This window comes from Chiloscyllium plagiosum, chromosome 5 (genome assembly GCF_004010195.1).
Source record: "Chiloscyllium plagiosum isolate BGI_BamShark_2017 chromosome 5, ASM401019v2, whole genome shotgun sequence".
NCBI lineage: Eukaryota > Metazoa > Chordata > Chondrichthyes > Orectolobiformes > Hemiscylliidae > Chiloscyllium > Chiloscyllium plagiosum.
The window spans coordinates 69,802,561-69,826,838 of NC_057714.1; the positions used below are offsets into that span (position 1 = coordinate 69,802,561).

The window sequence follows — 24,278 nt, forward strand, 5'->3', positions numbered from 1 at the left end:
AAACCGGAGCACCCGGAGGAAACCCACGCAGACACGGGGAGAACGTGCAAACTCCACACAGTCAGTCGCCTGAGGCGGGAATTGAACCTGAGTCTCTGGCGCTGTGAGGCAGCAGTGCTAACCACTGTGCCACCGTGCCGCCCAAAGTTTTCTTCATGAGGGCTAACCAAATTTTAAGACATGAGCAACTGTAAAAGGTAGTAATTTTATTAATTTAGTGCTTCTATGAAATTTGATCAGTGATTACAAATGGCGTTTTCTGAATACCAGACTCTCAAAGGAAGCCTTTAATAAAACATGAAATAAATTTAACTGTCATCTTTTCAACATACTCAAAAACAAAACAAACAGTGTTTTACTCAGCGTCCAGCTCTATCTCTTGCACAATGGCTAATGGATATTATATATTAAAATTGGGACACCAGTCATGAGTTTCCAGCAAAGTTTCAATGTCAACACTGGTCATGACAATAACATTAGTAATATCTGGAAATGGTGCTCTGAAAGAAGTCTCTATTCATAACATCACAGCTACGTCACACTCAAATTCCCATTTTACAGCAGCGTGTTGAAAATTGGGGGCAGTTAACTCAGTTGGCTGCATGGCTAGTTTGCAATGCAGTGTTATCCAACATCATTCAACAACAATTCAAGAGTTGTGAGGTGATGTTGCAGCTGTACAGGACCTTGGTAAGGCCACATTTGGAGTACTGTGTGCAGTTCTGGTCACCTCACTTTAGGAAAGAGGTGGAAGCTTTGGAGAGGGTGCAGAGGAGATTTACCAGGATGTTGTCTGGAATGGAGAATAGGTCGTACGAGGATAGGTTGAGAGTGCTAGGCCTTTTCTCATTGGAACGGCGAAGTATGAGGGGTGACTTGATAGAGGTTTATAAGATGATCAGGGGAATAGATAGAGTAGACAGTCAGAGACTTTTTCCCCAGGTACAACAGAGTGTTACAAGGGGACATAAATTTAAGGTGAAGGGTGGAAGGTATAGAGGGGGATGTCAGGGGTAGGTTCTTGGTGGGGGCATGGAATGTGCTGCCTGTGGGAGTGGTAGAGTCAGAATCTTTGGTGACCTTTAAGCAGCAATTGGATAGGTACATGGATAGGTGCTTAAGCTAGGACAAATGTTCGGCACAACATCGTGGGCCGAAGGGCCTGTTCTGTGCTGTATTGTTCTATGTTCTATGTTCTATCATGGGTTCAATTCCTGGGTTACCATGATGGACTCTCATTCTCAGCCCTCTCCCCTCGCCTGAGGCATAGTGACCCTCAGGTGAAACTCACCATCATCTCTAATAAAACAGGATCTCTGGGATTATGGCAACTTTACCGTTAACTCAAAATTCAAATAGAGTCATACACATGTACAGCACCGAAACAGACCCTTCAGTCCAACTCATCCATGCCGACCAGATATCCTAACCTAATCTGATCCCATTTGCCAGCACCCGGCCCATATCCCTCCAAAGCCTTCCTATTTATATACCCATCCAGATGCCTTTTCAATGCTGTAATTGTACCAGCCTCCACCACTTCCTCTGGCAGCTCATTTCACATACGCACCACCTTCTGTGTGAAAATGTTTCCCTTAGGTCCCTTTTAAATCCTTCCCTTCTCATCCTAAATCTATGCCCTCTAGTTCTGGACTCCCCCACCACAGAGAAAAGACTTTGTCTATTTTTCCTGTCCATGCCCCTCATGATTTTATTAGTCACCCCTCAGCCTTCGACGCTCCAGGGAAAACAGCTCAAGCCTATTCAGCCTCTCCCTGTAGCTCAAATCCTCCAGCCCGGGCAACATCTTTGTAAATCTTTTCTGAACCCTTTCAAGTTTCACAACATTCTTAATAGGAGAGAGGCCAGAACTGCACACAATATTCCAAAAGTGGCCTAACCAATGTCTTGTAAAGCTGCAACATGACGACTCAAATCCAATACTAAATGCTCTATCCAATAAAGGAATGCAGACCAATCACCTTCTTCACTATCATCTCTACTGTAACTCCACTTTCAAGGAACTATGAACCTGCACTCCAAGGTCTCTTTGTTCAGCAATACTCCCCAGAACCTTAGTCTGCTAAGTCCTGCTCTGATGTGCCTTTCCAAAAAGCAGCACCTCACATTTATCTAAGTTAAGCTCCATCTGCTACTCCTCGGTCCATTGGCCAATCTGATCAAGATCTATCTACGCTTTTATCAAAATAGATTCAAAAATTTGATTGCAGTTACACTACGTGCGCTTTTTAAACAACCGTGTTAAATAACTTACTAGGCCACAGGTAAGTACATGCTTGCCCAGAGCTATGCAGTGTTCCATATTTAGGAAAATAAAGGAAGTATTCTTTACCCAGATCTTGGGCTCTTAGCAATACACGTAAGAGGCCTAAACTTTGTCCATGGCTGCCATTTCAACATTCGCTTTCTGGAGGAATCCAGAGTTAGAGCCACTAGCAGTATCAGATGAGTTCATTAAAGTCAGGCCTTGGAACTCCCTGCAATCTACAACCAAAGGTATTATGTTTTCTGACCCAAAAGTGGAGCTTGAAGATGTAGGAATACTCCTCCTGACATGAAAGTTAATGAAAGTTAACCACAGTTCCAGAAGATTGAAAGCGGCCCTATTTTAGCCCCCAGTCAAATTGGGTGAAAGAAGGCCTATTTGTTACAAGAGAGGGACAGAATGTCTTATCATTTAACGTACAACGAACAAGTTATACTTTGAAAGCAAACAAGCCTGACAGAAATAGATAAGAAAAGCATGTAAAGAACAGTTCTCTCTCACTGCCTACCGTTGGTTGGGGATTGAGGGGTAATGATGATGAAAGATTTAAGGGTAATGCAAGCAACAGAGGAGCCTGAGGGGCAAATGGATGTGGCCGGATGGAAAGTTAAGAGACGGTAGGAAAGGTTGAAGTTAATGGGAAAGTGAAGTTGGAGGATACAGAATAGAAGTAGACTGGTGAGTAAGTGACAGGGTGGGGGAGTGTGAGGCAAGCGCAGCTGGAAGAGACAGAAATGAAAGTACTATTAAGAGCAAGATTTTATTAACAACTGCCTAAATTTACTTCTTTCTCAATGATAGCAGGTCACCTAAGTGGCCATAAAAATGAGAAAAGGGAAGTGGGACAAAAACAGAAATTACTGGAAAAATTCAACTGAATACCTGAAGGAGACTCATTGGAGTCATAGAGATCAGCACAGAAACAGTCTCTTTGGTCCAACTCGCCCATACTGACAAGATATCCTCAATTAATCTAGTACCATTTCCCAACATTTGGCCCAAATACCTCTAAACCCTTCCTATTCATATACCCACTCAGATGCCTTTTAAAAGTTGTAATTGTATCAGCCTCCACCACTTCCTCTGGCGGTTCATTCCATACACGCAGCACCCTCTGCTCGAAAACGTTGCCCTTTAGGTCCCTTTTAAATCTTTCCCCTCTCACTTTAAACCTATGCCCTCTAGTTCTGAACATCCCTAGCCTGAGAAAATAATCTTGACTATTCACCCTATCCATGCCCCACATGATTTTATAAACCTCCATAAGATCCCCCCTCAGCCTATTCAGCCTCTCCCCATTGCTCAAACCTTCCGACCCTGGCAACTCTTTTCTGAACCCCTTTCAAGATTAACAGCATTTTTCCTATAGGAAAGAGACCAGAACTGAATGCAGTATTCCAAAAGTGGTCTAACCAATGTCCTGTGCAGTCACATGACCTCCCCACTCCCATACTCAATGCACTGACTAATAAAGGCAAGCATGGGCTGCACAGTGGCACAGTAGTTAGCACTGCTGCCTCAGCGCCAGGGACCCGGGTTCAATTCCCGCCCCAGGCAACTGTGTGTGTGGAGTTTGCACATTCTCCCCGTGTCTGCATGGGTTTCCTCCGAGTGCTCCGGTTTTCTCCCACAGTCCAAAGATGTGCAAGTTAGGTGAATTGACCATGCTAAATTGCCCATAGTGTTTGGTGAAGGGGTAAATGTAGGGGAATGTGTCTGGGTGGGTTGGTCTTCGGACGGTCGGTGTGGACTTGTTGGGCCAAAGGGCCTGTTTCCACACTGTAAGTAACCTAGTAATCATACCATACACCACCTTCACTACTTTGTCTCCCTGTGACTCCACTTTCTAGGAACAATGAACCTGAAACATTAACTCTACTTCCTTTCCACAGATGCTGCCAGCCCTGCTGAGTTTCTCCAGCAATATCTGTTGTAGTTTCAGATTGCCAGCATCCGCAGGTCTTTGTTTTATATTGAGGAGAAATGGAAGGAGATGTGGAGTAAGCAACGGCAACGGAGAGAAAAATATCACAAAAATTTTCAGATTCAGCGCATGCAAATGAATCAGAGAATCAATGCTCTGAATAAACAAAATTAACCATTTAATGTTCAATTGTAACCCCCCAACCCTTACCTTTTCTTCCTGTATTGTTTTCTCTCCTCTTGCAGCTTGGCCAGTATTTCCTCCTCTTCATCATAACTGTGACAAACAAATGGTGAATTACTTCATAAATAATTATGCTCCTGGTCATTTATCATCAGCAAAATTCGTTTGAGAAATTCGTTTCAGTATTACATGTTTATTTTTGTTATTTAAATTGACATAACTGTAACCTAATTTACTTTGACTAAATGTTTAAACTATGAGCTACTTTCATAGAAACGTTCCTCATTGTTCTCATCTTTGGTTATGACAAGATTTTTCCGAAATATGACAAAAAATGGAGTGGATCAAAAGATTTGATCAAGCTGTTTACAAACTTTATATTGTGGAATCATACAGCACAGGAAGATGCCATTTGCACCAACATAGAGGAATCAGCTTTCTTGAAAGAGCTATCCAATTGGATCCAACTTCTTGTTGTTTCCCCAAAGCTCTGCAATGTTCCTCCTTTCAGTCTTCATACAATTCTGTTTTGAAAGGGTTTCCACCAATATGGCAGAGCTATTATACACGACTATATGCATGCCAAGTAGTGGATGTTTCAACAGAGTTAAATATCCCCAAAACAAGATTTCATAAAGTGCTACAATCCTTTCACACCCTATCATCAATGGTAGTGGACAATTATACAAAAAAGGAGGATGCTCCATGAACATTATGATCTTCAAGTGTGGCAGAGCCCAGCACATGAACCTTGGAAGACAAAGCTGATGTGTTTACAATCAGCTTCAATTAAAAGTATTAAGTTGATGTCCATCTCCTCCAGAAGTCTCCATCATCACCGAAGCTAATCTTCAGCCAAATTGAATAACCCATGGGCTATTCAAAACAGATCAGTGTGCGTGACAAAGCAAAGGCCCTAGCAACGAAGAGTTACACTCCAGAGTTGGCTGCCCTCAGGCCTAATTGTTCTGAAACAACATTTATCTATTCAACAATGTACAGAATTGTCAAGGTATGTCCTGACATCAAAAGCAGAACAAAGTCAATCCAGTCAATTATTAACTGAGTTTTCAGCAGCAAATAATTCACCCCCTGACTCCCCAGAGCCTTTCTAGCAATCACCAGGCACAAGTCAGAAGCAGGGGTAAAATGATTCTCCACACATGAAGTCTTCACCCACTGCAACTCACATGGATTGGAAAGGTCACAGCTAATTCATATCTATATTACAAAGTTGGAACATTTTACCCAGATGGTTATTATGCATTTTACTCCATCTCAAAGATTTGAATTTAACAATGTGATAGATGGGCTAGACTTCCAACAAAATTAGCAACTCAAGACTGGGCATCCGTGTTTGGGCTATCAGCACCAGAAATGTACTCCAACACGATTCCCAACCTGAAAGCCATGCATATTCCCTCTCTAGCTTTACCATCATGCCACGGGAATCAACCCTGGTTCAACGAAGAGTACACATTGGCACAGGAGGAGCAGTACTAGTATAACTAAAACGGAGATGTCAACTTAGTGAAGCCTCAACACTGCAGCACTTGTTGCTTATACTATTTAGCGCACACACTATACACTGAGCTAAACAATTGCACAAAAGATCAGATCTTCTCAGAGAAAAGGATCACCCAGTAAGGACAGGAATAACAAGGAATTCCTTCTCTCAAAGGAGAAATCTGTAGAATTTCTTTTACCACAGAGAGCTTTAGTGGCCAGTTTAAGTATATTCAAGGCTAATTGATGATTTTTTAAATCAGTAAGGGAATCAAGGGTTATGGAGAAAAGGCAGAAAAGTGGAGTTGAGGATTTTCAGATCAACCATCATCTCATTGAATGGCAGAGAAGACTTGATGAGATGAATAGTCAAGATTAGAGTGGTGCTAGAAAAGCACAGCAGATCAGGCAGCATCTGAGCAGGAAAATCGATGTTTCAGGCAGGAGCCCTTCATCAGGAATCAGGATTTTGGGCTTCTGACCGAAACATCGATTTTGCTGCTCCTCAGATGCTGCCTCACCTGCTGCGCTTTTCCAGCACCACTCTAATTTTGACTCTGATCTCTAGCATCTGAAGACCCCACTTTTGCCTCAATGGGATGAATAGCCTATTTCAGATTTTACTCTTTGTGGACTCTGCAATCTTGCTGCACCCAATTATGAATAGCGGTCAGTAATTCGCTTGATTCACTCCACATGACATCAAGAAAGGGCTGAAGACACCAGATATTAGAAATGCTATGAGTCCTGACAACAATCCAGTAATAGTACTGAAGTAGTAAGCTCCAGAACCAGTTGTACCTCTTGACAACTGGACAAGTGCAGCTGTAACACTGGCACCTAACAGACAATGTGGAAAATTGCGCAGGAATTTCCTGACACAAGAGCAGGACAAATCCAACCCAGCCAATTACTGCCCCATCAATCTACACTCAACCATCAATAAAATGATGGAAGCTATCAAGAGAACTAGCAGGCCGCACTGACTTGGCAATAAAGTACTCACTGACACTCAGTTTGGGTTTTACCAGGGTTACAAAGTTCCTGACCTCCAGCAGTCACAATCGTTCCCTCCATCAATGCTCAGTGAAGCCCCTTTTTTCCCTCATCCCTCTTGAAATATGTACCATCTATAAAATGTATAGCTGAAATTCACGAAGGACCCTCAGACAGAACCAGTGTTACTGAATCAAAATTCTGGAACACCTCCATAATGGTGTACCTACACCAAAAGATCTGTGATGGTTCAAGCAAGACTCACACCACCACTTTCTCAAGGCAACTAGGGACGGATAATAAATGCTGGTCCAGCTAGTGTCATCCATGTCCTATAAATGCATTTTTCAAAAAACATTTACAAGGAATTAATAGCCTCAGTGGTACCACGATTTCTGACTTCTAGTTAGTCGAATATTTGCTTTGCTGACATGTTTAAAACGGTTCTCTCTTCTCTACAGTCTTTATCACCATCCTCCATTTTCTCGATTCACCCCCCCCCCAACCCCTGCTACCACCGAGTGTCTCTCATCCCCCTCCAACCTCTCTCTAGTGAAGCCCCTTTTTTCCCTCATCCCTCTTGCAGACACATTCATCCCCAGGAGCCAGGAGACAGCACTCCCGCCATCATTCCCCAACCTTGGTAAAAGACCCCTCACAACTTTAGAACAGGCCCAGTAACACCAGATTTGACGCAAGGCTTGCCTATCTCCTCAGTATTCCCACCCACAGGCACAATTCCCAGCTACAGCAAAAAGCAACACAGAACTTGCTCATTGCCAGCACTAGCAGAGGTTCCTGGCAGAGGATGTTTCTTTCCCAAATTTAATAGGTTCACTGGTGACCTTTTTTCAGATTGGTCACCAGTGTTTTCTGCTTTAATTGGTCACCAGTGCTTTAATTCTCCTGAACGTGTTTGGGCATAAACTTTGCAGGTCTCTCTTGTACATTTTAAGTGCTGATTGAAAAGTGTGATGAAACATTTTTCACTGGTCCAGATGAAAGTGATTCCAAAAGTTTTACAACAAGTTTAATACCATGTGGGATAGAACAGCATACTTGATTTGCACCCAGGGACCATCTTAAACAATCACTCCCTCCACAACTGACACTTTAGTTTGCGTCATCTACAAAAAGCATCCTTCAAATCTGTGGTCTTGAGCTCCTGAAAGAACAAAGGCAGAAGTCATGTGGGAACACAACCACCAGCAAGTTTCCATCCAAGTTCCACCTGGGGTACCAAAATAGAGGGATTGGTGGAAAAGCTTTGCCAAATATTGGGCAGAATGCATATGGAATGCAAAGGAAGTCAGACTCAGACAGATAAAATGTGAGTTCTGGGTCACGAGCAAATAGATTATAAAAATAGGGAGCAGAAAGTATGATCAGATTTGTAAATGAAAATAAATATTCTGAACATTGCTCTGGGAAACAGAAAGGCAGAAAGTCAGTAATGTGAAGACAAGGAGCAGGATTTAGAGGATAAGATACAATAGGATAGGATAATTTAGGATATAGGCTAAGATGATGTTTTTGATAAAATGCAATTTGCAGCAAAAGCAGATTGTAGGAAGCTGGCAAAACATTCATTGGAGTGACTCAAGACGTGACAAAAAGTGAATAGAATTTTAACAGCAAAGGGAATACAGGCAAACAATTTTCATAATAGCTCTGCTCCAGTTCAAACTACTGTGGTTAATTAAATGCACTGGAACCTGCTTAGTTTCCTTTAATTAAAAAGCTGATATTAAAAGTAATCTGTGGAAAGCATGCAAGATCTTTGTCAAGACATTTTGGGGAAATGGCATTTAAGGAAATTACGTTCATAACATTTGAGCCAACTGGGAAACTGGAAAGAGTTGAATGAAGGGAGAAAGAAAAAGAGCAAGTTATAGCATTAGCAAGTGGCAAAAGGAATATAGTGATTTAAAATCTACAAAAATCACTGAAACACAGTTCTAGTGGGTGTAATTTTACACTGTTTGTTCCTCACACTGTTACTTGTTCCCTTATTCCCCATTTGAATTACTGCATAAGAAGTCAAATAGGGCCTAGATGATTCACCACCCATTTTTATTTTCAATTTGTTGATAAAGCAACTTATAAGGCCACTTAACTGCTCATTTTGTGTTGAGCCAAGCTATGAACACAGAATTTGTGTAACAACATCTAAGTAATGCGTGCTAGACCAGCTTCTTCTATGGAGCTTCATAGTATTTATTTGTGCTATGTCAGTGCTCCAATGAACATGCAATTAACCAGCTCAACAAAGTGAAAACTGGTCACTCATAAATATTATTGACTTTTTTTTAAAAATGCACAGAATTTTCTGCCTTGACAACAATCAGACAGCAAACATATTGAATCGTACATCTTTGACATAACTAATGAGGTTTATAAAACCACAAAGGGCATGGATAGAGTAAATAGACAAGGTCTTTTCCCTGGTTTGGGGGGAGTCCAGAACCAGAGGGTATAGATTTAGGGTGAGAGAGGTAAGATTAAAAAAGGGACCTAAGAGGCAACTTTTTCAAGCAAAGGGTTATGCATGCAAGGAATGAGCTGCCAGAGGAAGTGATGGAGGCTGGTACAATTACAACATTTAAAAGACATCTGGATTGGTATATGAATAGGAAAAGTTTAAGAGGGAAACGGGTCAAATGCTGACAAATGGGAGTAGATTAATTTAGGATATCTGGTTGGCATGGATGAGTTGGACTGAAGCGTGTTTCCATGCTCTATGATTCTATTATTCTAATGAAATTAGACTTTTCAGCAAGCATCCTTCAAAAATGTTGAAGGACAGACTTATAAACTCAATTTCTGTTTTGTAATAGTAGGTCTGTGCCTGGCAAGGATTTATTAAATGGTCTGGACATAATCCTATTATAGAAAAAATTATTATCACTTAGCATAGTCTGTCAACATTATATCAGCAAGTCAGATCTGCAAGGCTGACATATAAATTCAGAGGCAAAATATTTGTGTATCTGTTGGTAATGTGGCCATTTTTGCTGTGGCATTCTGTTTTTAAATGAAACTTATGGTTTTGCGAGCTGTCAGTGACTGGGACTAGACTGTAGTGCATGCTCAGAATACATATGAAAAGATAATTACCTGTGGGATTTTCTCTTACAACAACGACATACGTTCTTCTTGCAACAGCAATAACAACAGCAACACACCAAAGGCAGCAGAATGAGTCCTCCAACCACAGACATTGCAATGATCAAACATTCAAAGTTTACTGCAGAAAAATAACATTAACAGAATTCAAGATGAATAACTCAGCACTGTGATCAAAAATGTTTCAAAATGACCAAAATGCCTCAACAACTAAGTCCAACAATTTGTTCTCACTATTTGATCAGGCTTTCCAATATACTGTTTTTCTATCATAGTTTTCCATTATAAACAGGAAGGAAATCAAGTACAAGAGACCCAACATAAAAGAAGTGGTATCACAGGTTACAGAATCTGCATGGAGAAAGAAGATAAAAAGGACAAGGTTCTTCAATCTGCTTTGTTGCAATTAAAAAAAAACTGATGAAGGAGGAAATCAAAACCTAAATGTATAAAATAAGTTCTGAGATTTATTTATTCGAATATTCCTACAGAGGTTTGTATCTTATTCACAAAAGCATGGCATGAATCTGTAACTCTTACTCAATTCACAGAAGTGGCTCCAAAAGCAGAACACGTAGTATCCTCTGATCACAAGTGAGTTTAGAGTGTGAGCACCAATATGTTTCCTTTAATTGTTTGCAGTTACAACAATACAAAAAAATTTGAAGCCAGTGCCTCAGAAGAGGTGGGTTCTTTTTTTAAAATATTGCTCAAAATTACACTTTTTTTTACTTCTGAGAATGGTAATTCAATCCACTCTGCAATTGCTTCCAATAATCCTCCAAGTCAACTGCTAGAAGACTCTCGGAAGCTCAGAGAAACAGAGAGATCGAGAGGTGTTTGACTACAGAACCCTGAATGCAGCAGGGCAATTAATAGGGTGGCTCTGGTGGCATACATGTCTTTATCAGTTATTGCAAAGATCATAAGAGCAGGGAGGTTATTTTGCAACCATGAAAAAAATCTGGTTAGGCCATAGATTCAATGCTGCATGCAGTTCTGGTCACCACACTAGAGGAAGAATGTGACTGCACTGGAAGAGGTGAAGAGGAGATTCACTAGGACATTACCTGGTTGGAATAATTTAGGTATGAAGAGAGGATAGACTTGGGTTGTTTTCTTTAGAGCTGAGAAAACTGAGAGATTCCTGATTGAGGTGTGTAAGATTATGAGTGGCATGGATATGAAACAGCTGCTCCCCTTAGTTGATGGTCAACAATGAGGATGCATCACTTTAAGCTGAAGGGCAGGCAGTTTAATGGGAATTTGACGTAAGTTCTTTTCACCAGAGGGCCATGGGCATCTGTAATGCACTGCCTGGGAGAGTAATGGAGGCAGGAAACCTCATAACCATGAAGTAGTATGTGGATGAGCACTTGAAATATCACAACATTCAAGCCGTGGGACAAGTGCTGGGAAGTGGGATTGATGTAGATAGGCAATGGTCTTTAGCCTATTCTAGAATGTGTGGCTCTAAGATGCACAGAAATGACCCCCAAGTGATGCATTTTCACTTTTTTCCTCACTCTGCAGTCAGAAATAATAGAGTTGTGCTCACCACATCCCCAAAGCGAATATGATAAAATGGGGAGGGAGGGGAATCTGATTATTCTCTGGTGTCTCAAATTCTGACAATGTAAGCTCTATCCTGCTCTGCTGTCATTTAGTATTGATAAATTAAAACACAAATTGTGGACATCTGAAATAAAGATAAGAAAACATAGCCGCAAAGATCATTATTGAATGTTTAAGATAAACGATTTTGTAATGTGTTTTAAATTTTTTTTGTCATGATATGTGCTGCACTCGAAGGTCAGTCACATTCTTCTGATCCATCTGATAATTCAGTGGATGGTACTGTAATGAATTTAGTCATGTTTGTTCCTTTATTTGGTACAGAATCTTATAGAAAAACACAAGGCCAATCTCTAAGAACATTATTGTAAAATTTATTAACTTAGTCATAAATTTCAAAACAAAGAATGATTTCATTTGACTTTTTAAAAATCGAAGTCAGGTCAACATGGAAAACTTTTCAATCATCCACAGACTTCTCCAGTTTTCCTACAACTCAAAACATGCCCATTGAGTGGAAAATATAGACATTTTTGGATTCCCTCTGCTCAGACCCAAAGGAATCCAACTGAGTCTATTGAGGAAGACACTAGATCATTAAAAGCCTCAGAAACCAATTCTGGAGAGATTAAAAGCAGTAAAATTGTAACAGCAGAAACTTTTCCAAGACTGCAGGTTTGTTTGAAATGCAGTTCTGCCACCTAGTGTTTTTTCTCTGTTTATTAACAAAACCAGTCAGCAAAAATTATTTCACTGACATACTCTGCTGTGTTACATATTACTGAGTTAAACAGATAATTGAAAGCAAAAAAAAAGTACATTTGTATACTTAAAAAATCTCTTGCTCATTGGAAATAACAATTTCTTCTATATTTAAGCAACTTACTGGCGCCAGATGAGAGACTGGGCTAGACAATATCTGAAACTTCCATGTGAACAATTTTTCCATATCTGAAACTTCCATATGTACAAATGGCTGGGGAAGGAGTAGATCATTCATCTTCCTTTAAGTTCAGTGACAAGATACATGTGAGTATGCGTGCCCCTGTACTAATTCCAAGACATATGAAGAGACTGAAATTCTAAACAAAAGAAATTGGACCAATCCAAAAGGTCATTGTGTGGAAGAAATTCCAGACATTATATTAAAAGCACTTCAGGGACAGGCTGTATGCATCAGGAAGCAGCATTACTCTCAAATCCCAGGTGGCTTTTATGTCATACGGGATAAATCTGAATGCTTCCACATTTCTTCCATTCTCAACTGAATTATTACCCAATCAGAAAAGTGTTGATTAGTTGGACTTATCAACTGAATATCTTTTATGAGGCAAGATTTAAAACTTTAACATAGCATTGAAAGAAAAAAAAACTTGGATTTTACCTTGCACAAACTTAGAAAGGAAACATGTTCAGATACTTTATTGAAGCTACTGTACTGGGCTGACATCATGCTGCATGCCTAAGTCCAGGAAGTCTATTTAATATTGCCCATATGAAAAATTATCTCTGAATCCTCTAACTTCACTCCTACTTCAACATACTACAAAATGAGCTCACTGGGCTTGCCAGGCTTGGACTACTGACATAGTCTATAATGCTATGTACTGTATAGTATAGGCCAATAAATAAATAGGTTATCCACAACATTCAACTAAATATAAGATCTCACGTGAATCCTTGAGATACATATATCCAGCCATGTCTCAGAAAATTTAAGAATAAGTTGGATCTATTTTTAACTGTCAGTACTGGACATTATTTAATCAATGTTGACAACATAATCTCTAGCATACACACTAATGATCTGTATCTGTTAGGAGAAAGTGAGGACCACAGTTGCTGGAGATTAGAGTCAAAACGTGTGGTGCTAGAAAAGCACAGCAGGTCAGGCTACACCCAAGGAGAGTGGAAGTTTCGGGCATAAGCCCTTCATCGGGTATTCCTGATGAAGGGCTTATGTCTGTATCTATTAGTCTTCTTGTAAAGATAATGACAAATCCACAAACCCTAAGCAGGCTAAAGGAACTATGAAGTGTGTCCCTCTTCAAAACAATTGTCTTAACCTGGGCTTTGGGCAGGCATGTTGTCAGACCTTGGTATCTGATATTCTGCTAGGCTTTTTCAAGTTAGAAAATTTGCCATCCTAAATTTATTCTGCTCAAGCTGTCACTCTGATTAGTCACTACAGATCTATGGCACACGTAAAATGCTAACTGACTAATTTAATTGACTGTAAAGGTGATACAAGTCATCAGCTATTCGTTCAATAAGCCCACTCTCTCTGAGCTTCACATAAATGAGAGGACAATGGAAGAGATGCATGAGAGAGGAGAAAGACAGAGATAAAGACAAAGACAATTCCTGGAATGGTGGGACTATCATAAGCTGAAAGATTGAAGCGACTGGACTTGTATACACTTGAGTTTAGAAGGATGAGAGAGGATCTGAGACGTACAAGATTATGAAAGGATTGGACACTCTGGGGTTGGAAGCATGTTTCTGCTGACGGGTGAGTCCGGAACCAGAAGACACAGTTTAAAATTAAGGGTTAGGCCATTTAGAACAGAGTTGAGGAGAAACTTCTTCACCCAGAGAATGACTTTTACTCTAGTGATGGAGATGGATAAGTGTGCACTGCAGGGCAAGAGTTATAGCTGGGGGCAAGGAAATTATGATGCGGTGAGGCACGACCTAGGATGCGTGGCTTGGAAAAGTAGGCTTCAAGGCATGGGCACAATTGATATGTGGAGCTTGTCAAGGAGCAACTATTGAGTGTCCTTGATAAGTATGTACCTGTCAGGCAGGGAGGAAAGGGTCGTGTGAGGGAGCCGTGGTTTAATAAGGAATTCGAATCCCTTGTTAAATGGAAGAGGGCGGCCTATGTAAAGATGAGGCGATTGAGAGTTACAAGGTAGCCAGGAAGAATCTGAAGAGAGAGCTAAGAGCAGCAAGGAGGGGACATGAAAAGTCCTTAGTTGGTAGGATTAGGGAAAACCCTAAGGCTTTCTATAGGTGTCAGGAATAAAAGAATGACTAGGGTAGGAATAGGTCCAGTCAAGGATAGTAGTGGGAAGTTGCGTGTGGAGGCTGAAGAGATTGGGGAGACACTGAATGAATACTTTTCGTCAGTATTCACTCAGGAACAGGACATTGTTGCCGAAGTGATATAAGTCACAATTAATTAGAAAGGACGACTTTGAGGTATGTAGGGAAGAGGTGTTGAAAATTCTGGAAAGGGTGAAAATAGATAAGTCCCCTGGGCCTGATGGCATTTATCCTAGGATTCTCTGAGAAGCAAGGGAGGAGATTGCAGAGCCATTGGCCTTGATTTTTATGTCCTCATTGTCTACAGGAATAGTGCCAGAAGACTGGAGGATAACAAATGTGGTTCCCTTGTTCACTTTTATTAAACTGTTGTGATGATTTTATGGATGTTTTACTAGATTGAATTTCTTTTTTGTAACACTGGTGTTTATGAAGTTAATTGTTTAATATATGTGCATAATTCATAATTTTGAACATATATACAATAGAATCCTTTCATCTAACTGTTAATTGTGTTCCAATGTGGTGCAGTTTTCCTACAACAAGCAATATGTTTTTCTTCACAGCTGCTGCCAACTTCAGTTCCACTGGCTATAACAATTCACAATGGTGCCTTCTATCATTTTCACTCAAGAAAATGATAACATTATAATTTTAAAAATAATTACTTATCATGTTTACAGTTTGCTTCTATCAGATATCTATCCTGAATTATTGACATTGAACATTTCACAAGGGCTTTATGAACATCCTGGTCTTGCTTTTTTTCTGTACAGACTGGAGATGACTTTTGTGTTGTGTAGCAGTTTGAATTGAGATTCGAGTTGTACCTGAGATCAACCATTGTCACTTTTACTCTGTAGTGTTAGAATGACAAATTGTGTATAGCTTAACTCTGGAACGTGAAACATTTTCCCATCTGTGCACCCCCCCTCTCATTTTTGGAGTGATATATTTCACCCTTTCCTCATGTCTGATTTGAAACTAAAAACAGCTTCGCACCAAATCAGCCTAAAGTGATTCTGATCCAGATGAAAGGTGGTTGCCATTGTGAGACCAAAGCCTCACCAGTTGTGAGGGGAAGGATGTTGATCAAAATTAAACATAGCAGAATAAAATATGAGAACAACTGGATTGAATTGCAGAATTTTTCCAGCACCGGAGGAAACCATTCATCCCACAGTATCTTCGCTGGCTCTCCGAATGATCACTGCACCCAAGCACTTGTTTCCTGTCTTTACTCAGCGAGTCGTGAGTTCATGGAATGCCCTGCCAGTAGCAGTGGTGGATTCTCCCTCTTTATGGGCATTTAAATGGGCATTGGATAGGCATATGGAGGATAGTGGGCTAGTGTAGGTTAGGTGGGTTTGGATCGGCGCAACATCGAGGGCCAAAGGGCCTGTACTGCGCTGTATTTTTCTATGTTTCGATGTTCTCTATGGAATGCTGTAGCCCAGAAGGTAGCAGAGGCCTTCTGGATACTTTCAAGAAAGAGATGGATAGAGCTCTTAAAGATAGTGGAATCAAAGATTATGGGGATAAAGCAGGAACAGGATACTGATTGTGGATGATCAGCCATGATCATAATGAATGGTGGTGCTGGCTCGAAGGGCAGAATGGCCTACTCCTGCACCTATTGTCCATTTAGTGTTGTGTTTGCTGAGGGTGAAGACAAGGCCAGACAGAGGGACTTGAGTGAAGAAATTTCTGGAGAAGGCAAAAGGAGTGATTTGGGAAGCAGAGGGATGTACTGATATCTTTAGGTTTGCTTTTACTATGACGACTTCAATTGCCCATCTATTTTCTTCTCTACTCCCTCTGTTGTTCCTATTATATTTTTATAACTGGATTTTATCATGGGAAATTTTGTGGGTGTCCTCTATTGTCTCCTTTTTTTTATTCTCTTTCGTTTTTAGTCACTAGTAGGGGGACATGGAGCCAGGGATGGGTGGATTGCTTATCCTGACTTTGCCTTTTATTGTTGACTTAAGGATCATGTCCTTGTTTAGTTTTTTTTTTGCCTAAGGCTGAGGCACAGTCCGGGCTTGAAGAGGCTGTGACGGAGGGGATGGGTAGGGGGAGTGCCCCCATGGGAAGAGGGGCGGAAAACAGTCTCCTGTTCAAGGTTTTATAATTGTTTTTCTTTGTAGTTTTTTGGTAGCAATTGTTGTTTGTAGTTATGATAGAGTAGTTTTTGTATACACAATTTTGCGGCTCTATGAATGTTTATTTACTTATGCTCGATGCATTGTAAGCAGGGTTCTCCCTTCCAGAGGTTCAAGGGTCTCTGAAAGGGAATATGGCTAAGTGCCTTGTTAAATGGTGCACCTGGAACATCAAGGGAAGTCATTCACCTGTTAAAAGGAAAAAAGTGCTTTCTAGCCAATAGAGAAAAGGTTAATATCGCTCTGTTGCAGGAAACCCATCTTGATGATGGGAAACACCTTAAGTTACAACAGGGGGGTTATGACCAGGTATTTTTTTCATCCTTTCCTACTAAAAGTAGGGAAGTGGCGGTACTTATCCAGGAAAACCTTCCATTCACATTATTAGAGAAGGTGAAAGATGAGCAAGGGCGGTTTGTGATACTCAAGGCCCTGATACATGAGGAGGAATATGGAACTTTAAATGTCTACTGTCCTCCTGCACATCCCCTCAAATTTTTGGTTAGCACCTTTTCTAAGTTGAGTGCATTATTATATGGAGGGGATTTTAATTGCCTTTTGGACCTAACAGTGGACAGAATGCCTAGTGGGCCCCCAACTATTTCTTCACAGGTCAAGAAGGTGACTGATTTATGTGAGGAGTTGGGGCTGGTGGACATTTGGACATGCCTCCACCCTACTGGCAGGGACTTTTTTTCAAATGTCACATAAATGTCACACGAAGATTGATCTTTTTCTGGCCACCTCGGCCCTCTGGATTCGATTATGGGTTGTAAAATTGGGAACATAGTTATCTCTGATCAAACAGCGGTATATTTGGAGGTTAAGGCCAAAAGTGAGGGGCTAGGTTTATGGCAGTGGCTTCTGGATCCTTTTCTCCTTAAGGATTCCAAATTTGTGGAATACTTTTTCAAGGAGTTTCAGGAGTTCTTGACTATCAACTCAGACATGGCTAGTAATCTGTCTATGCTATGGGAGACTGCTAAGGCCTTTGCGAGGGGTTTAGCTATTTCCTACGCAGTTAAAAGTTTTGCACAGGGTTCATCTGGCACTGGACTGTTCGGCAATGTTTAAAAAAAGGGGCATCTTCAGTGTGCCCCAAATGCAAAATAAGTGTACGTACTCTTACCCATTGCTTCTGCACAGGCTCCATGGCGGGAGAGATAGGGAGAGTTTTGAGGACTGAAGTTAAAGTAGACCCAATATCTCTCCTCTTAGGTCTACTGAATTTATCATCTTTAGACAGGCATGGGAAGAAACTATTTAATATTCTTACTGTGCACGGAAGAATATTCTGATGAATTGGGTGCCTGAGAACCCGCCGGGCTGGCTGGGATGGCGGAAATTAAGTATGGAGCACATTCTCTTGGATTTTTTTTTACAAACATGGTGCACCACGCAACAGACCTTTTTTTTAGAAGACATGGCTGTCTTTTGAGTTAGTTGGATACAGATTTGTCTGCTATCTTAACGAGGGCATTTGTTTAAGACAATAGACAATCGACAATAGGTGCAGGAGTAGGCCATTCAGCCCTTCGAGCCTGCACCGCCATTCAATATGATCATGGCTGATCATTCCTAATCAGTATCCTGTTCCTGCCTTATCTCCATAACCCTTGATTCCACTATCTTTGAGAGCTCTATCCAGAGACTGGGCCTCCACTGCCCTCTGTGGCAGAGCATTCCACACAGCCACCACTCTCTGGGTGAAGAAGTTTCTCCTCATCTCTGTCCAAAATGGTCTACCCCGTATATTTAAGCTATGTCCTCTGGTTCGGCACTCACCCATCAGTGGAAACATGTTTCCTGCTGCCAGAGTGTCCAATCCTTTCATAATCTTATACGTCTCAATCAGATCCCCTCTCAGTCTTCTAAACTCAACGGTATACAAGCCCAGTTGCTTCAGTGTAAAGTAATCCCGACATTCCAGGAATTGACCTCGTGAACCTATGCTGCACTCCCTCAATAGCCAGAATGTCTTTCCTCAAATTTGGAGACCAGAACTGCACACAGTACTCCAGGTGTGGCCTCACCAGGGCCCTGTACAGCTGCAGAAGAACCTCTTTCCTTCTATTCTCAATCCCTCTCGTTATGAAGGCCAGCATGCTATTAGCCTTCTTCACTACCTGCTGTAGCTGCATGCTTGCCTTCATTGACTGGTGTACAAGAACACCCAGATCTCTCTGTACTGCCCCTTTACCTAAATTGATTCCATTGAGGTAGTAATCTGCCTTCCCGTTCTTGCCTTCCTGTTTAACCAGGATGGTTAGGTTTGCTGAGCCCTGGTCCCTGGAGGGGGAACTCCTGAGTTAATACAAGTATATGTACACAATACTCCTGCTCTTATGTTTGGGAGGTTTGCGCCGAGCATTGCTATTTTGTGTTTTGTGTATTCTTTTGTTTTTTTTTTCTTGTTTTATTAGTCACTTACTTATTTATTGGTGTTGTTTTGTGATAGGTTTTGTTTTGTATTATAGGATAGGTTAGCAGTTAGTAGACTGTAGGTGTATTATAATTTGCATTTTTTTTATAATATTGGTATTTATTATTTGTTATATTTTCAATAACTTTATATTTTTATAAAGTCAATTTTTTTTCTTGCTAATAAATATATTTACAAAACAAGAACAATATTTGGAACCCTTTATACCATATGAATGTTATCTAACAGTCTGGGCATCACTCCAAAATTGAAAAGCCAATGCCCAAAGAACTTCACTGCAATGATTCCTCCTCCCTTAAACTGATGCACACCTTCAAAATCCTAATCCAGTTGCATAACATTAAAAGAAATTCTACAAAAATGATCAAGTTCAACTTCCACAGTATCTGAATTATAATTAAATGCAGTAGGCATTATGGGAAAAAATTGTTGGGAGCAGTGGTATAGGGTGGAGCCATGCACTAATTTTCAGTAAACCCTGAAACCCATGTTTCCCCATATGCAGTTAAGTCCCCATTATCCAGATCCCAAGCATTCAGAATTCTCATGCAACAGGCAACTGAAATTCAAAATAGGCATTTACTGCTATTAGCAATTGGAAGGGGATAATGGATCAGATGCGTTATTAAAGCTCATGCAAGATTGACCCTATCAATAAAGGGAGATTGACCTATTGTGGCCAGGTTTACTGGCTTTGGTTCTGACCACTCATTTTTAAAATGTACATTCATCCTGTGGCAGCAACAAGTTGCGTTCTCCAAGTCTACTAATCTTTCTCATATAATCGAGAAATTCAGCTAACTGGAATTTGCCATTCGTGTGTGCTGGATACCAGGAGATCACTCCATTATGGAGTTTATACAGCATATGATCTTTGGATCTGAGTGACAGGGTGCCTTCCAATCATGCCTGGTATTTTCCAAAGTATAGATCGTGCTTCCATCACGTGCGCTTCATTAATGCAAATCTGCTATAACACAGTTAATGAATTGGGGACACTGTTTCTAATGCGCAGATTTTTAAAGATTGTACTGATTATATCACGATTCTGGCCCATTAGATTAAATGATGCTGCTATTATGTAAATTTCTTAAAACGCAGGATTTCACAAGAACTGAATTATCAAATTACAGTAGAACTTCCTGTAGTCCAATTTGGTTGATTGAATCCTCAGGTCTGATCCCATCCTGAGGATGGAAAGGTTGGAAAAACAAGGAGCAATTCAAATGCTTTGTTTTGTTCCAAGGTTATTCTCACCTTGCTACAGTTTTGAGGTTTCCCTGAAGACTGGGACACCCAGCTGGCTACAGTAAAACTTTGAAAAGTTAAATTGAGGCTTCCAATCTCATGAAAAGCACCAATTTTTCAAATGGTTGTCTGCCCCTTGACCCATCCCACTAAAACTTTATGAGACTTAGCTGGTTTCTTGTCATGCTTGAAGATTGCCTATTTATCTTCCCACCCACTCAATGCCATCCAACCAGGTTAAAATCACTCCTATAATTCCGGATTCAAAGGGATAAATTAAAACTAATAATCTGAACACATGGCTCGATTTGTAATGATGCTGCCTGCATTAATCTAGAGAATTGAATTATCTGTAAGCAACTTCTCAGTCATACTGAGATCTGTGAAGAGGTCTAGCAAGCTATTCAGCCACATCTGCTACAAAGCATAACAAGTTCTATTTGAAAGGCATCCTCACCACATGAAATGGCAGCTAGAAAGAATACTGAATGCCAGACTTGCTAAAGACCCCAACTTCAGGCAACAAGTCTAAAACAGTTAAAACTACAAAGCCTTATCAAGGCATATGAACTTGGATCTTGATAATGAATTCAGATTGGTATCCTTAGTTTTATTATACTTCAAATGGTGTTAGACAGTGATCAGAAGAATTGTTGCATCTAAATTCAGGATAATATTCCGTCTTTTGTATAACATCACACCTTTAAATAGGAATTGTGTTCATGTTAAAATGTTACCACATGTTTATATATAAAGTGAAAATGCATGTTATATTCTTACTCCAGCAAACTCCCCAACGAGCTTCGTTTAAAGGACATATTGAACGGGGAGGAATTATAGTTTCAACAGGATACTTCATGCAACGTTGATCAACAAAACACCAGAGGCACTGAAAGACAAAAGTTCAAAATGTGTGTTAAAACTGTCCATGACCAAGTAAACTGAACTTTTATGAGTGCAATCTGTGCCATTCCATACTCACTCCTATCATGCCTTAAATTTGAATCACTTTTCTAAACTAAATACACAAGATCTACCACATTTCAGTTAAACATGTAAAGATTTTTAAAAAATAATAGCATGATCCACTTTACATATAAAGAACGTTCCAGGTAAGGTCAGAAATTTTACGAGGCAGTATTTACAAATACTACTCAGGAAAATGAGAACTATACAGCTCAAAAACTAGTGTTAAAATTAATGGAAAACTTTAAATTATTTTCTCAAGTTCTTTTTTTTTTACAATATCTGAACTGTTTGTAATCTTTAATGCTAAACTCCAACTAAATTTACAGTGTAAATCCTTTAAATAAAATCAAAGAGTGCATTTTTGACCATTCCATTCTAGTTCAGTTGAAGACCAGGACTACAGGTGTGTCCTCCTGTAAGATGCAGGGTGCATCAAACTTAGTTTCTTTAAATAATAAAAGCAGATAGTGGAGAAACTCAGCAGGTCCAGTAGCAACTGTGGAAGGAGAAACAGAGTTAATGTTTTGAGTCAGATATGGCACTTCCAACATCTGCAGTATTTTGCTTTTAATTATTTTTTAAAAAATCTGACATCTACTAAAAAACTTGAAGTATTTCAAGATGTTTAAAGATTCTAAATGGAGTAATCCAGGATAATTCTGACAAGATTACTAATAAATGCAAATCCACAGTCCAAAATTTTTCAGTCATTACATTGCAACTAAGATTGAAAGTTCATTTCAGCTACTAAAGGAGTTGGCAACTGTAAGTACAGGACTTTTGCAAGAATGGGTTTTAATTAGCAGAGAAGTATTTTTGTTAGGAAAGAATGGGATTAGCTGTCTCTCTTGTTAGGAGCAGAAAATTGTTTCTAAACATTTCTAAATATAAATTGTATTTATAGTGAATGAAATGCATCCTGTAAACATCAACAGAAATAAATAAAGAGTACTGCTACAATGTTGTCTTTACAATGCAAGTACCTTGAAAGCAGATAAAATTCTCCTAACTGGGCTTTGAATTCTGACTTCTCTAAGTTTGATGGGTGTTATCTGTTTACATTCAGCAATGTGCATCAAAAGTAAACCAATACCAACCATCTAGGACAATGAAACTAATCTGTCAAAACAGTAAATGAATGGTTATTTGATAGGTTCAATTAAATCAATGTCACTGCAATTAAAGGTAATTTCCTTTTTTCCAAAATATTCCTAATGTAATGAAGGAATCTCCGTGTGAAATAAAGAACACTTACAGAAGAAATCAATAAGTAAACAAATAAGCAGGTGAATACAATTGTTGTTTCAAATTATTGTTATGGGAAAGTCAACCTGTGACTTTTAAAACTAAAATGACACATTTGATAAGATACCAACTGCAAATATTTTCCATTTGAAGACCAAAGAGCATCATGCAAATTGCAATGGCAGTAGATGGAATCTGTCAGATTCAGATTTTCAAAATTGAAATCAACTGATTAAACAATGTTATGTGGGATATGTTCATGAGGTAAGAATCCTTGGCTGACAGATTGTGGAGATCAATTTTTGAGATCAGCACAAGAATGTTACAGTTACTGATGACGTTGCTAACTACAGACCATTTTAAGGACATGATCGTGATTGAAACTTTATAAGCAAGTTGTTCTTGACATCTACGCTAATGAGTTTCATACTGCTAAAGAGCCAAATTATTTTACCCCTCCCACAGATGAATAAAGACGCAAAGTATAATTTCAGGATATTCATTTATAAATTGATAATATTGTGATACTTACACTGACATTTTCCAAGCACTCTTCACAAGATGTATTTGTAAAATCTGAGCAATCTATACAAAAGCAAAGAAAAACTAGTGGCAGAAGGTACAATTTTGTTTTCATTAGTTGTTTGAACATGACATCAGAAGAAAATTATAATTCCTACTAAAATAGACATAGAACATAGAACAGTACAGCACAGAACAGGCCCTTCAGCCCACGATGTTGTGCCGACCATTGATCCTCATGTATGCACCCTAAGATTTCTGTGACCATATGCATGCCCAGCAGTCTCTTAAGTGTCCCCAATGACCTTGCTTCCACAACTGCTGCTGGCAACGCATTCCATGCTCTCACAACTCTCTGTGTAAAGAACCCGTCTCTGACATCCCCTCCATACTTTCCTCCAACCAGCTTAAAACTATGACCCCTAGAGTTAGCCATTTCTGCCCTGGGAAATAGTCTCTGGCTATCGACTCTATCTGTGCCTCTCATTATCTTGTATACCTCAATAAGGTCACCTCTCCTCCTCCTTTTCTCCAATGAAATACGTCCGAGCTCAGTCAACCTCTCTTTATAAGATAAGCCCTCCAGTCCAAGCAGCACCCTGGTAAACCCCCTCTGAACCCTTTCCAAAGCATCCACATCTTTCCTATAATAAGGCGACCAGAACTGGACGCAGTATTCCAAGTGCAGTCTAACCAAAGTTTTATAGAGCTGCAACAAGATCTCACGACTCTTAAACTCAATCCCCCTGTTAATGAAAGCCAAAACACCATATGCTTTCTTAACAACCCTGTCCACTTGGGTGGCCATTTTAAGGGATCTATGTACCTGCACACCAAGATCCCTCTGTTCCTCCACACTACCAAGAATCCTATCCTTAATCCTGTACCCAGCTTTCAAATTTGACCTTCCAAAATGCATCACCTCGCACTTATCCAGGTTGAACTCCATCTGCCACCTCTCAGCCCATCTCTGCATCCTGTCAATGTCCCGCTGCAGCCTACAACAGCCCTCTATACTGTCAACAACACCTCCAACCTTTG

The 24,278-nt window shown here is 40.0% G+C and overlaps 1 protein-coding gene across 3 annotated transcripts in view; it reads right to left on the reverse strand.

Annotated features, from left to right (window-relative positions):
- LOC122549974 (pituitary tumor-transforming gene 1 protein-interacting protein-like) overlaps positions 1 to 24,278 on the reverse strand; it is a 61,858-nt gene that overhangs the window by 35,763 nt on the left and 1,817 nt on the right. For 2 of the 3 annotated variants that reach the window (XM_043690289.1, XM_043690290.1), the window contains exons 2-5: positions 23,248 to 23,300; positions 21,282 to 21,390; positions 10,014 to 10,143; positions 4,422 to 4,487 (exon numbers count right to left, since the gene is read on the reverse strand). In XM_043690289.1, the coding sequence (XP_043546224.1) occupies positions 4,422 to 4,487; positions 10,014 to 10,143; positions 21,282 to 21,390; positions 23,248 to 23,300 (358 nt within the window). The remainder of the gene's footprint in view (positions 1 to 4,421; positions 4,488 to 10,013; positions 10,144 to 21,281; positions 21,391 to 23,247; positions 23,301 to 24,278) is intronic. The other variant, XM_043690291.1, reaches the window with a different exon arrangement.